This window comes from Lissotriton helveticus, chromosome 5_1 (genome assembly GCF_964261635.1).
Source record: "Lissotriton helveticus chromosome 5_1, aLisHel1.1, whole genome shotgun sequence".
Lineage (NCBI taxonomy): Eukaryota > Metazoa > Chordata > Amphibia > Caudata > Salamandridae > Lissotriton > Lissotriton helveticus.
Genome location: NC_136065.1, coordinates 221,819,826 through 221,833,043, shown reverse-complemented (window position 1 = coordinate 221,833,043; position 13,218 = coordinate 221,819,826). Strand labels below are relative to the sequence as shown.

Sequence of the window (13,218 nt, the reverse complement as noted above, 5' to 3'; positions counted from 1 at the left end):
TTATCTGTCCATAACATGAAATAAAATGAGCAGCATGAGGGGGCGCAGACAAGCTTACCTTTGGTGTGCCTGTTGCACAGAGGCAGGTCAGCCATCCTAAAATAGCCAGAGGACAGTTAGCACCTGGCGTCAAAGAGAAACACTCGAGCGGGCACTCAACTAAATGGCCGCTCTAGTGTGGAAGATCAGCAGGAATTAAAGTGGTAGGCTCCAACTCAGCATAGCGTCAAAAAACTATTTTCAGGAAAATCACAAACACTTAAAAAAAAAAAAAATTGCCCCAAAAATATCCCCAACATAAAATCACTGCATTCCACACACACCCACGCTCCTCAGAATATAACCAAACTAGCCCAGTAAAATAAACGTGCAATTGCCGATGAGAAAATAAATCTGTTGTATGCAAATTCAGAAATTCATAAAATTCTTTAAAAAAAATTACAAAGTGCAAAATGCTTTAAGGTAAAGGGCATTTTAGTCGAAGAAAATATATTAGATGAGGACAATCAGCAAGAAACTCTTTCACTTGTTCCCAAAGATGCTCCCACATGTGAAGAGTCTACTTTCTAATTGGAACCTTAGTGTGGTGTTAGCAATACCAACATGCACTATATTCTATTTCTTCTCTAGGGAACTGCTATTTCTAGTGGCAATCCCATGGTCCAGAAGAGTGGTTCTGTGCCCTGGACACTACCAGAGCCCTCTTACACTGTGGTTGGAACAGGGGATTTGTATCCCTCTATTCTGCTCTTCATAGCTTTTGGAGACCATAATAATATTTACCATTCTGAAAGAGATTTTCAGATGCAGGGTGCTTACAGTTCAGCAATGCACTAACTTACATTAGAGACACAGCCCAATCTACAAGAATGCAACATGCCCAGAGCCCAAGTAGGGACTACAAGTCAGTGAGGGAACACAAACTTATCATTCAGAACTCCTAATGGCAGGTACGAACTGGCCCACAGTAAAACCTCTGATCTAGCGGATAGTAAGGTACCCAACTATAACTGAGAATATTTAACAGTATCGCCTGACGCTTCTCCAGTTATCTCTGTGCACCCCAGGTTGTCCTGACACCCAAACCATCTAAGGATGATGACCATTTACGATCATGCTTACAAAGAATACAATCCCAAGTAATATTGTCAAAACACTGGCATGGATTCTATTTAATCACAATAGATTTGAGAGACCTCATATAGTTAATTATCTCTTAGTTCCTATTTTGGGGTGACTTGCTCATTGATTTTTGCATCTCACAGGAATTGGCTTTTAGTGTTCTTCCAGATATATATACAATTAAAGACGTTAAGCATTACTATACATCAGCCTGTGAATAGTGTCCTAGAACCACTCGCATCATTTTCTTTTCGCTGAGCAGTTTTATGTGCTGTTTTTCTGGAAGTGGTTGTATTATCGATCTCCCATCCCGTTGCTTCCAACTACGCCAGGAGACTTCTCTTCTGGTCAGTTTTCCACTCGCATCAAAATTCATCTAACTGTCAAATTAACTTGTTTGTTATCAACTGCAAAGATTACTAGTTGTTGCCAACAGCACTCTCTTTTTCGTTTGTTATTTTTAGATATGGGACTGTAGCCTGCAGGTGATAAAGAAACTTTTGTAGTGTTCTCCGCATCTTGTGCGATTCCAGTGGCAACTGTCAGTTATTGCACAGTACTCTGGATCGAGTTTCAGTGTAGATGCAATGAAAACCCTTATTGTAATTTCTTTCAGGAAAACGTAAGTTACACATTTCTAAACTCATTTCATCTAATTTTCAATTCTTCCAAATGCCAGCCGGCTGATCGCCATAATCTGCTGCGACCAGAAACTGTGGAAAGCCTTTTCTACCTGTACAGATTCACTGGAGATGTGAAATACCAGAATTGGGGTTGGGAAATACTGCAGAACTTCAACAAATATACACGAGTAAGCACACCGTTTTTTAAATTTCTTGCTTGTTGCTTAACCCATATTTAGAAAATATCTCACACTGGTGTAAAATTATAATACATAGTCTATCCGCTTGCATCAACGTTAGCTGTGTCAATGTAAAGTCCTTATTGAGGCTGGTAATGATCACTGTTATGCAGATCTTTCATTGAGAGTCAAGATCAGAATTCAATTCAGAAAAACCATGCTGCCTGTCACAAGTCACATGGCATCATCCTGTACATTGTAAACCAGTGTCTTTCTACCACTCTTTTTCTGTACTCTAGTGTACCCTTTGGTATTACTAGACATTGACCATTCCCAGGATGGCAGGGGCAGGCGGTGAGTCTAGACTTAGTCTTGGTTTCCTCATTAATTTGGGACTCCTTTCCCATACTGCCGCCATCACACCCGATGCAGCAGACAACTGCTGAACCCCAATCTGGCCTACAGACTCTAAACTGCATTTCCTGACTATGAATCTCTGAAACAGGGAGTTCACAACAAGCCGCCCTTTGCTTCAACATACTCTGGCGAGCGTGCCACTTCAGGTGCATGCCCAAGGCTTCTCTAGAGTGACACCAATGGTGATCCAGCAGCTGCTGCACTCGTGGTATCTATGAATAAGTGGTAGGATTCATTCTCTAGAAGCTCCTTCGACCTTCCCTGCTGCTATCCTCACAATGCCCAAAATACTTCAGCTCTCTTCTTCGTGGCACCTGGGACGTGGAAACCTAACACCGACCACAATCAATCGACCTTGCTGGGTGCAACATTGGCCTTTCTCATCCTAACCCTTAGCCACTGCGTTTATCCTGGGCATTTCTAGGTTGAACAGTGTGCTTGACTCCTTTTCAGTCACTTGCCCACTTTTCTCTGTTCATCGGCCCCTTTCCCTGCTTGCTGCTGCTGGGGGACCAGGAACACAGGCCAATACTCCCACTGTTGTGGGAGGCGGGAGACGGCTACTTGAGAACGCTCTGAGCCCACAGCGCTAGACGTTCCCGGGCAAGCACCAGCCCCAGAGTAGGCCCACCTGCTCCCAAACGAGACCACCCCCCCCAAACACCTGCTCATCTAAAAAGTACACATATGAATTTCCGGGATTTGGTAAATTCAAGGAGGTATGTAACCCTGGTCCCACTGCTACTAGGACCACTTTGATAACTTGCTTGTAAGGAGGCTGGGGGAGGGGTCGCTGAGAAGACTTTCCTGTGACAGTACTGATTTAGGTAGGCGGCATACCAACTATTGTACAACTGGCAATGATGGCAGTATGCAGTACTACAGGACCCTTCCAATCTGCTTCTAATGAGCATACTGTTCATAAACCGGCAGTGAGAGCAACTGCGAGCACTGATAAGGCGCCCCACACTCACGATGTTGTGATGCCTTTCTTACCCTCCGATTTTCTTACCACCATTTCGGAACACTTGCAGAACTGCCTGGTTGACCTTTTTGGGGAGCATTTGAGCCCTATTCTTAATAGATTGCGCACAATTGAGCTGAAGGTGTATGAGCTGCTTGGCTATTAGTGCAGCCCCTAATGTCAGCCTCCCCAGATGTGACTACTCATTCTTCAGTTCCTATGGAAAGGGGGGGGTGTAACATCACTTGTGTATCTCCCCCTCCCCAGGCTGTATGTGCACAAGTCATATCCTGTGTCCTGCTAATGGTAATGTTGGTGCCCCTGGGGTTGGGAATGCCCGCCTTGCAAGCAAGTCACTGCAGTGTTAACTAGCTACCTCCTCAGGCTTCTCCGTATGTTCTCAACCTAGGAAACGTCCCCCTTTTAGAAGAAGGGAGAGATGAAGATGCTTTGCAGCTTAAGAATAAAATCAAACAGAGGGTCGCCTACTGCAAGAAGAGATTCTGGCTAAAGCTGTTTCCTACACATATAAAACCTTACTAAACAATATGCTGGATAAGCTTGCTTCACTCTGAATCAAATGGGAGGGACTACTGGGACATTGGAAGACATAGACTGGGAGGCCGCCCTCATGCACCCAAGGAGGTGGCAATCAAGCTTTGCTTACGACTCATTCAATATAACATTTTACATAGAATATATTTTGACAAAGCCCGACTGCACAAGATAGGGAGGGCGGATAGTACAAAATGCCTTAGATGTCATGGGATAGATGGGACTTTCATACATACCCTATGGGAGTGTAGGAAAATTCTGGAATACGGGGTAAAGATCGCGGATGAGCTTAATAGCATACTAGAGGTGCAGATAGAAACGGAGCCGAAGTTCCTTCTTTTGGGTATTTCAACGGAGGTAGATATCACACAACGGAAATTACTACTAGCTAACCTGGGCCTAGTGGTGGCCAAGTGTGATATAGCGAAATATTGGGGTGTGCAACAAATACCGACGCTAACGGAATGGAGGACATGTTTGGACCTATACATGGTTGCTGAACAGGTGACATACAAAGCTAGGGGCTGCCCACGAAAATTTAAGAAAATATGAACACCATGGATGAAATATTATGGCTTCGAGTTGGATGGGGAATCAGAGAGTGAGAGCTCGTTGTCCGGAAGGCTGAGGGAGGAACCCTGAAAGTGGTATATTATGACCCACTTGGCGTTGAACAGGAAATGTGCAGTTTTTATGTCATGATTTATATGCAATTGGATCTTTCATGTCTCTCACTGTGTAGCCCTGTAATAGATATTCATTATGAACACTGCCTTGCTGCAATTGCTCTACAACCTATCGTGTCAAGTATTCCTATTATGTTCTATATGTTATTTTATTGTCAAAACAAAATAAAATTATTTTTTTTAAAGAAAATTATACAATGGCTCTCTAGGCTCCTGGGTTTAACATTGCAAATTCTTATGGTAAGAAGAGTATTTTGCATTGGGTCTGCTGCCAAGTTATATCCCGGTTATACCATTGTGATATTTTTTTAATCCAACATGTATGTATGTATTGCGACTTATATAGCGCACGTATCACCCGAAGGTATCGAGGCGCTTGCCTTGGGAACCCGTCCTGGCTTTTCCCTGTGAGATAACCTCTACTGGGTATCCCCAGGGTGAAAGCCAGGCATCCCGCAGCGGGTGGGCCGCCGTAGTGGAGATTAAGCAACTATTGCCCAGAGTTGCAGCGTGGGACCCCATGATTAGAATAGACACCGAGGCGAGAATTATCGAGTCCGTGGACATTTTGGGCTCTGGACCCTGCCGCGTCGGGAATTGAACCCTGGTCCCGGGCCAGACCTCTGCATCAGGGTCTGCCGCTCTAATCAGTGAGCCACTTTATGTGAGCTCTTTATGTTCTTTCCCCCAGTCATCCAATTTCCAGCCCAGTAGTATTCTGGTTTTACTGATTAGTTACTTTTACAGGCCTTATGCACATCTACCTCCTTCTGGTGACCAGAATGTACTGCAGAATCCATTTCTTCCACTAGTCTCTTGCCCGGAACGATATTGACAAAGGATAATCATTGCCTACGTTACCTTCCCTGCTGCAACTAATGTGCTTGTGAATGATGTAAAAAACATCTGGGGGTCCTATTTTAAACTCCTGGGGCGAAGTGGTTTAGATCATCTGAATTGTTGCAGGACTCGCCTCAGATACCACCTGCAGAATGGGTGTCCTTCATTGAAAAGTATATTAACTTAATACAGGAGACCTAGAAATTTTCAGTTATCATTCATGATGGCTACTGTTGCTATTCCTAGTAATGCAACGCTATCTAGCTCCGGCTGAGCTAAGCGGGCGCGTCCGCGTGGGGCAGAGGGTGGTGAAGGGGAATGGGGAGGGTTATTGAACTTAAGTTTACACTAAATTACAGGGTTATCCTCAACCCCAATTAAAATGCTATGCAATTGCTTATTTTTTGTTGCAATAATTTCAAATGTTGTTTATTTAACATTTATAATAACGAATTCTCTTATGATAAGAATAACAACTTCCAGAGACTGTTTGAAGCCTTTTACAATATACCTAATTTATATAGTCCCCTGGTTAATTGTGATAATATGATTATCTGTGGAGACTTCAACGCTAGCATATTCGTGTTGATGTGATCTTGGCTGCCTGAACATTAGCACTTCACTCATCAATTATGAGTGTTTCAAACTGAGAGGCCATGTGCTAGGCAACTTTATTTTGTAGCATGAACATATTAATGTCCACCAACAGGAAGCTCTCTCTCCCTCTGGTAATAATAATAATAATAATCCACATTTGTAAAGCGCACAATCACCCGTAAGGGTCTCTAGGCGCTGGGGGCCGTCGGGAAGATTAAGCGAGCTATTGCCCAGAGTCACATGGTGCTGGGCTAACCTGCCGCCGGAGCCGGGGATCGAACCGTGATCCCCAGATTCCAGCGTCAGTCGCCCTGGCCACGGCGCCACACCTACTACTTCTTTAGTGAGAGAATAATCGTCCATTATTGATTATGTATTCATGTCTCGACAACTGACAAACCATGCGCTTAAGAACGTAATATACAATTTATGTATTGAGATCACAATCCCCTCACTGTGTTTATTACGGTCCCTTTCTTGCAGTCTGCCCGTTGGCCTGGCTATAGAGCTAAGCTTAACACCCATAACAGGGGCCGTGCTTGGTATGGAAGCTATTGAACCCCAGTCTTTTTCTTGAGCATTTGATTAAATGTAACATTGATTTGGTTTTGATATGCCTTGCTGCCCAGCTTCCTACTAGTTTAGTTGCTGAGGGTTTCCTAACGTTGTTTCCTTATGAAACGTATTCCGCATTGTATTAGTCTGACCCCCAGATGGTTTAATACTGCATGTGCTTCGGCTACTGGGTGTCTGACAAAAGCTCTTGCTAAAACTTTCTTGGACAAAGGGGACGTGGCCCACTGTAGATTAGATTACAAACAAACCAACTGTGGCAGGAAAAAAGAGATTAGGCAAAACAATTGTTATACTCTTATCCAGGCTAATATAAGAACCACCCAAAGGAATTCTGGCACATCATAAACAAGATTTGAAGTGGAACTATTCCTTTCCTAATGTTAGCTAGCACATCACTGCTGATCAGTGAAGTTACCCGTTTGTCTAATATCTATCCTCTGAGTGAGTGTGCATTTCGTCACCCTCTAAACCCAGATGCTTTTTCATGGAGCTTTTCTCTCAGAATAGAGTTAGAGAAAGTGATCGAGGCAGTGAAACAATGTCATGCAAACAAGGCACTTGGATCTGATGGGGTCCCTATCAACTGTATAAAGTTTAATATCAGTTTTTGAGCACCCTTGTTCATTAATTTATTTAACAATCGGAATTCCTCTAATATCCCATCCTCATGGCCGATTACATTCATTGTGCCTATTTTTGAAAAGGGACATGTATCTGATCAACGCTGTAACAGACCAATGTCTCTTACCGACTCATAGGTTAAAGTTGTAGGCAGTGTTTAAAAAAAATAATAATAAGGGCCTGGTTAACGAGGGCAGCATTCTTAGTGTATGCCAGTATGGATTTACAGAGGGTTTTGGTACTATGGAGCATTGTCTGAATCTCCACTATATTTTCTGTAAATATGCTTTTTCCAGATGCAGGTTTTTGTATATGGCCTTCATGGACCTTTCTAGCGCTCTTAACTGTATTAGCAGGTCCGGGTTGTAGTCTATATTACGGGGGGTGGGGTTAATGTAGCGCTAGTGAACTTTGTTGATGGTGAATTGAGACAGGGCGCAATCTAGCTTTCTCTATTTTAGGTTACGACTAGACAATGCATGCATTGTCTCGAAGAGACTTGTTGTGTTTAATCTGTGGGCTTCAGCCCGGCCACAAGCTCCCCATTTGCTCTCTCCATTGTCTGTCTCCTATTCTTTGTCACAATTTGTCCCTGGCATGCATGGTTATGCTTAGTCTTGTGTTTAGCATGGACCAAGTACTTTTAAACATGCACTGATACCATTTGTACGACCATTTTAGAACCTACTTTTTTCATTCTTTTTCAGCACTCTACACAGTGCTTGTGCTTTTACCATCTCTGTCTCACCCCACCCACCCTCATAACCCCCATCCAGATAATTTCCTCCCCATCACTGCTTTCCCCTTCGATGCTGCTTTCCATTCCTCCAATTTCTGCTTGTTCGCTTAAAACTCCCCGGTGCTTACCCCGTCCACAGATCACCCTACCTCCCCATCTCTGCTTTTCCCATGGTTGCTGCTTTTTGTTTACCCCCACCTCTTCCCTCCCCTGCTAGCTCGCTCTTACCTCCTGCTGTTTGCCCCACCCACTGATCACCCCCTCCCCCATCACTGCTTTTCCTATTGTTGCTGCTTTTTGTTTCCCCCATCTCCTCCCTTCCGTCGCTGCTTGCTTCCTCACATCTCCTGGTACTTGTCCTGTCCACAGGTTACCTTCTATCCATCACAGCTTTTCTCTTTGTTGCAGATATCCGTCCCCCCACCTCTCCTCCCTACCATCTCTACTATCCACAAATCACCCCCTCCCCGTCACTGCTTTAAACCCCCTTTGTAGTCTGTTTCATTCTAGTAAGTGGTTTAATGTCCTGTTAGTGCATAGCCGATGTGCTGATTGGAGCCCGTGTGCATGGCTGCTATTACTTGCCACATGTGTAATCGGTTTACTTTCCACACATGTGGGTACTAAGTGTGCATGTTTACACCATATGTGGTTGTTCGGCAATGGTGTTTATAGCTGGTATATCAGACCTCACATAAATCAGGAATGCGTTCTCGCAGGGCATGTCAGAGCTTCTAAAGTACCTGTGTCTTCAGCTGTAATTGCATAGCCACGTTTCTCCTGTGCTAAATGATTGATCTGTTCGTTTCTCGTCTTGTTGCTTCCTATTTCATAGGCTTTGACTCTATTTCTTCAACTTTATCCTGTCAGGACAATTTCTTACTTTTTCTGCATTCACTGGTGAAGTGTTAGCGTGCGCCATTGTTGCTTAACTTCAATTCTCTTCAAAGGAGCCAGGCTGGGTTTTGATGTCATCAAGGTCTGCCTGCCCCGTCAGTGTCCATGGCAAAACTAGTTTTTCAAATGTGGTTGCCGATTTGATGTAAGTCCTCATGTTCACTACTGTAAAACAGCCTAACACTCCGATTATTTCTGGTTGTTTTGGGCAGTTTTATATAGCGCCAACACCACCCCAAGATATCGGAGCGCTTTGCATTAGCATCAGTTCCTTTGCACAAGGACACATTTATTTTTGTACACACGGGTAGATTGTGATTTCTCCAGAATTAAGGATCTTGAGCCGATGCTGAAACTCGAACAAGGTTTCCCATCTCCATAGTCAACAGCTGTGACCCTTACACCACAGATGATCAACCCTTAAACCACATCCTCTCCCTAGCCTCGGCCTCCGTTCCACATAGTGTGATTACAGCCAAATCACTTAATCTCCCCATGGCAGCCTGTATTTGCTGTTGGTTGCCTGTCCACCTCCCGCCTTTGGCTGCTTTCTCTGCTGAACTCTGTTGCACAGATCCTCTCCTCCCCCGACTCTGGTTTTCAAATTTTTTGTGTGCAATTAATATAGCGTCCACACCTTCCGAAGCTATTAAATCCGCTTTACATTAGCAACCGTTACTTAACACAAGGACACATTCATTTTTGTAGGCACGGGGAGATTGTGATTTGCCCAGAATCAATAAAGATGAGCAGATACCGAACCCAGACCCAGTTTAACAGCTCCATAGTCTGCAGCTGTGGCCCTTACACTACATCGTCTCCCAAGACTCCGCCTCAGTTCCACATTTTGTAACTACGGGCAAATCACTCAATCTCCCGTGGCTGCCCACATTTGCAGTTGGCTGCCCGCATTTGCTATTGGCTGCCTGTCCACCTCTCAACCATCACTGCTTGCCCCCGCTGAACTCCGTTGTACAGATCCCCTCCTCCACCGACTCTGTTTTTCACAATTTAGTTTGGTGCAGTTTTATGTAGCGCCAACACCAGCCGCAGTTATTGGAACAGTTCATATTAACACCAATTACTTTACAAAATGACAAATTTCTTTTTGTAGGCACAGCGAGATTGTGATCTGCCCAAATGTAACGATGTTAAGCCGACACTGAAACTCTGACGAATTTACCAGCTCCATAGTTAGCAGCTTTGGCCCTTATGCCACATCCTCTCCCGAAAGGATGCCATATCATCTCCCTAGCCTCTGCCTCAGTTCCACATTTTGTGATTAACGATAAATCCCTTAATCTCTCTGTTTCTAAACACACCAAGCATTGGCAAAACCAGTTGGTTTCGCCTGTGCGAAATCTATTGTTTTTAGGTCTTGGCTAGAAAGATGATGCGCTGCTCGTCCTTCTAGCCTAGGAAAACATTGGGGAGTGGTGAGTCCCAACAAAGCCCTGAGAAAGATGACTATCCAGCAGCTTAATGGGTTACGCTACCAGAGTTATCCTAACCTATTGCTCACCAACATGCCTTGACTTGTCGAATGCATCCCCGTTAACTTCACTTCTGTAAAAGAACTTTGAAATTTTAGTGAATCTGCAACATATTAGTAATTACATTCATGTGTCTCTTAACAGTAACTAACTCGTCATTCATGCAACCAGATAATTTCTACCACTGTTTAATCATTTTATACATCAATATTCTGAATATAATTTTTTTTCTGTTTTATTTAAGGTACCTACTGGCGGTTTTACGTCAATTAATAATGTTCAGTATCCAGCCAACCCAGAGCCAAAGGATAAAATGGAGAGCTTTTTCCTGGGAGAGACATTGAAATATATGTTTCTACTCTTCTCTAATGACACAGACTTAATTAATCTGGATAAATATGTGTTCAACACAGAAGCCCATCCACTTCCTATCTGGACATCTTGAAAAACCAGTAAAATGGCTTCATGGTTTTTCTTTTGGTGTTGCCCCTGCCTGGCACAGACATGCGGCAGGAAGTCTCCGAAAGGGGACCTATTTTTTCTAATCTAGCCATGTGCATTTAACCTAGATGGTACAAATGAAGAAAAGATTAGATGTATACACTGTGATTGGCTATCATTGCACATGGAACTGCTGCTTTCTCTGGGATTAGGTCTAGACTGCGGTTTGAAGTGGGCAGAAAGAATCAATGCTCCGGTATACTGCTCCCTGTTCTCCAGAGCTGTGCATTGATTTTGATTACTGTTATAGCCTACCCGCAAGGTGACTGAATGTAGGTCAAGTCTGCTTTTTGGTGCAAGTGAATGAAACAAGGAGTGTTCCTTAAAACAAAACAAATCCTAAAATGTAGGCTTTAGGAGAAACAGAGAAACAGAAATATGCAGCCATTCCTACAACAAGTACTTGGAAGGGTTGACAGACGCCATGAACCTTGGGAGAGATCCTTAACGAAAGAAGGACATTTTGGTACTTGAAATTCTATAATTAATTCTAAGCCCTCTTGAGGAGAAAAATGTTCCTGTAATACATTAATTTGTTTCTACATAAGCACTGTGATCCATTTGCCACCGAACTGTGACTACAGTCCAAGGGATCCTCAACCTGTTGTCATGGCTGATGCTATTTGATCAGATATGGTAGGATGACCAGCAGCCACACAGTATGGCTCAAAGCAAGAATTGCAAAACGTTCTTCTCCATAGCAGCTCCATATTGGTTAAATGGGCACACATGCGGTTTGGTTTGCCTGCCTGGCTTGTCTGTGAAAGCATGAGATTCTCAAAGATAAGTGCTCCTGCTGTACCTGTAAAATATTCATTTTGACTGTCATACTGGATGTTAACTTATATACAATGACACAAATGTCACTTCGAGGGAAGTGCAAAGCTTACAAATTTTATAGTAGACCATACTGCTGCTTTTGACTTACACAGTTTCCCTTTTGGTGTAGCTTCGATTCTGTCAGGTTACAGGAGATCTGCTTTCACCTTTGTCATGTAATGTGGCTAGATGATTGCTTTGTTATACCTTTTATTTCGTCTTACAAACCTGTACTTCGCTAAACGAATGCTCCATTTCCCTATAGAGTTGCCTGTCTTTCTTCTTTTTACCCCCCACTTTGCCATGATATTCTGCACTTTTCATCACTTCAGCATGCAAATTTTGGCAATGTTAAGGAAGAAAGGGGAAATGTTAAGGAAGAAAGGGGAAAGGTTTGAAAATTATGTTGTAATAGCATTTTTATTGAGAGCCAAAGAACAAAAACAGAACAAAATAACATAAGTAATCAAAAGAAAGTAATATCTATAGTCTTACTATATAGCAAATATGGAAAACTTGGGATATCTTAGCATTAGCGTCCCCAATTTATGGTGGTCTTATTTATTCGCCTCTTTTTGTATCATATTGTCAAATTTTGATTGCAAACAATGAAAAGATAGGCAGTCTGAGTTACTGGACTTGTGGATTCCAAATGTTGATTTTTCTTTTGCATTTTGCCTCATTATGTTTTTTTTCTACTAGGTCTATGGTTTTCAATTTCTGCCAGAATAAATGTACAGATTATTTTTAAGTGTGTGTGTGTGTGTGTGTATATATATATGTATGTATATATATATATATATATATATATATATATATATATATATATATATATATATATATATATATATATATACACACACATGTAAATGCGGTTGTATTTTATTTTCATTTGGGTTCAAAAAATATATTTTAATTGTAAATGTTTATTGAATTAATTTCCGATTTCTCTGAGAGCCATATTTTTTGCTATTCCTTGTCTATTTTTCCTGGTTTGATGGGCAACTGTATTCTGCTCTATATTTTAATATGCGGGCAAATGAAAATTGTGTAATGTTTACAACACACCCTGTGGGGTAAATTTGAAAGCATCTCTGATGTTGTAAAATTGTAATTAGAATAAAGACTAAATTATACGATTGCAAATCAATTGTAGTTCAAAATGCACAGGTAGGATTTTTTTTTCCGTGTAAGATTTTTTTTCCCATGACACAATGGGAGCCTTGAGAGATGTGCATTTTTATTAGAAGAGATGGTATTGTTAAGTGCCCTAAAAGTGAGATATATATTTATATATATATAATGCTCTAAATATAAAAACGTTTCTGTGTCAGACAGCGTCAAAGCCTATCAGTGTGTTTACGGTAAACACAACCTTTCAAATGGGACCAGTTTCAAGTTAGTCTATGAACATGTTGGCTCTACACAGTAGTACTCATGTGGCACACTGACGAAACTGGAAAGAAATTAGGAAAACTATATTGCTAGTTTTACAAGTAATAAAGTTGTTTTGGCACTACCACATCCAAGCAATGTGATAGTTACTCTTGTCATTGTTTTTAAATCATAATAAAATTTGGGTTTGGTGT

General features: G+C 42.2%; 1 protein-coding gene across 2 annotated transcripts in view; it reads left to right on the top strand.

Annotated features, from left to right (window-relative positions):
* MAN1B1 (mannosidase alpha class 1B member 1) overlaps nucleotides 1–12,108 on the top strand; it is a 373,555-nt gene extending 361,447 nt beyond the window's left edge. Inside the window, exons 12-13 of one of the 2 annotated variants that reach the window (XM_078642044.1) lie at nucleotides 1,802–1,933; nucleotides 10,554–12,108. In XM_078642044.1, coding sequence (XP_078498170.1) covers nucleotides 1,802–1,933; nucleotides 10,554–10,754 — 333 coding nt within the window. In that variant the 3' untranslated portion in view covers nucleotides 10,755–12,108. The remainder of the gene's footprint in view (nucleotides 1–1,801; nucleotides 1,934–10,553) is intronic. The other variant, XM_078642045.1, reaches the window with a different exon arrangement.
* The last annotated feature ends 1,110 nt before the right edge of the window (nucleotides 12,109–13,218 follow it).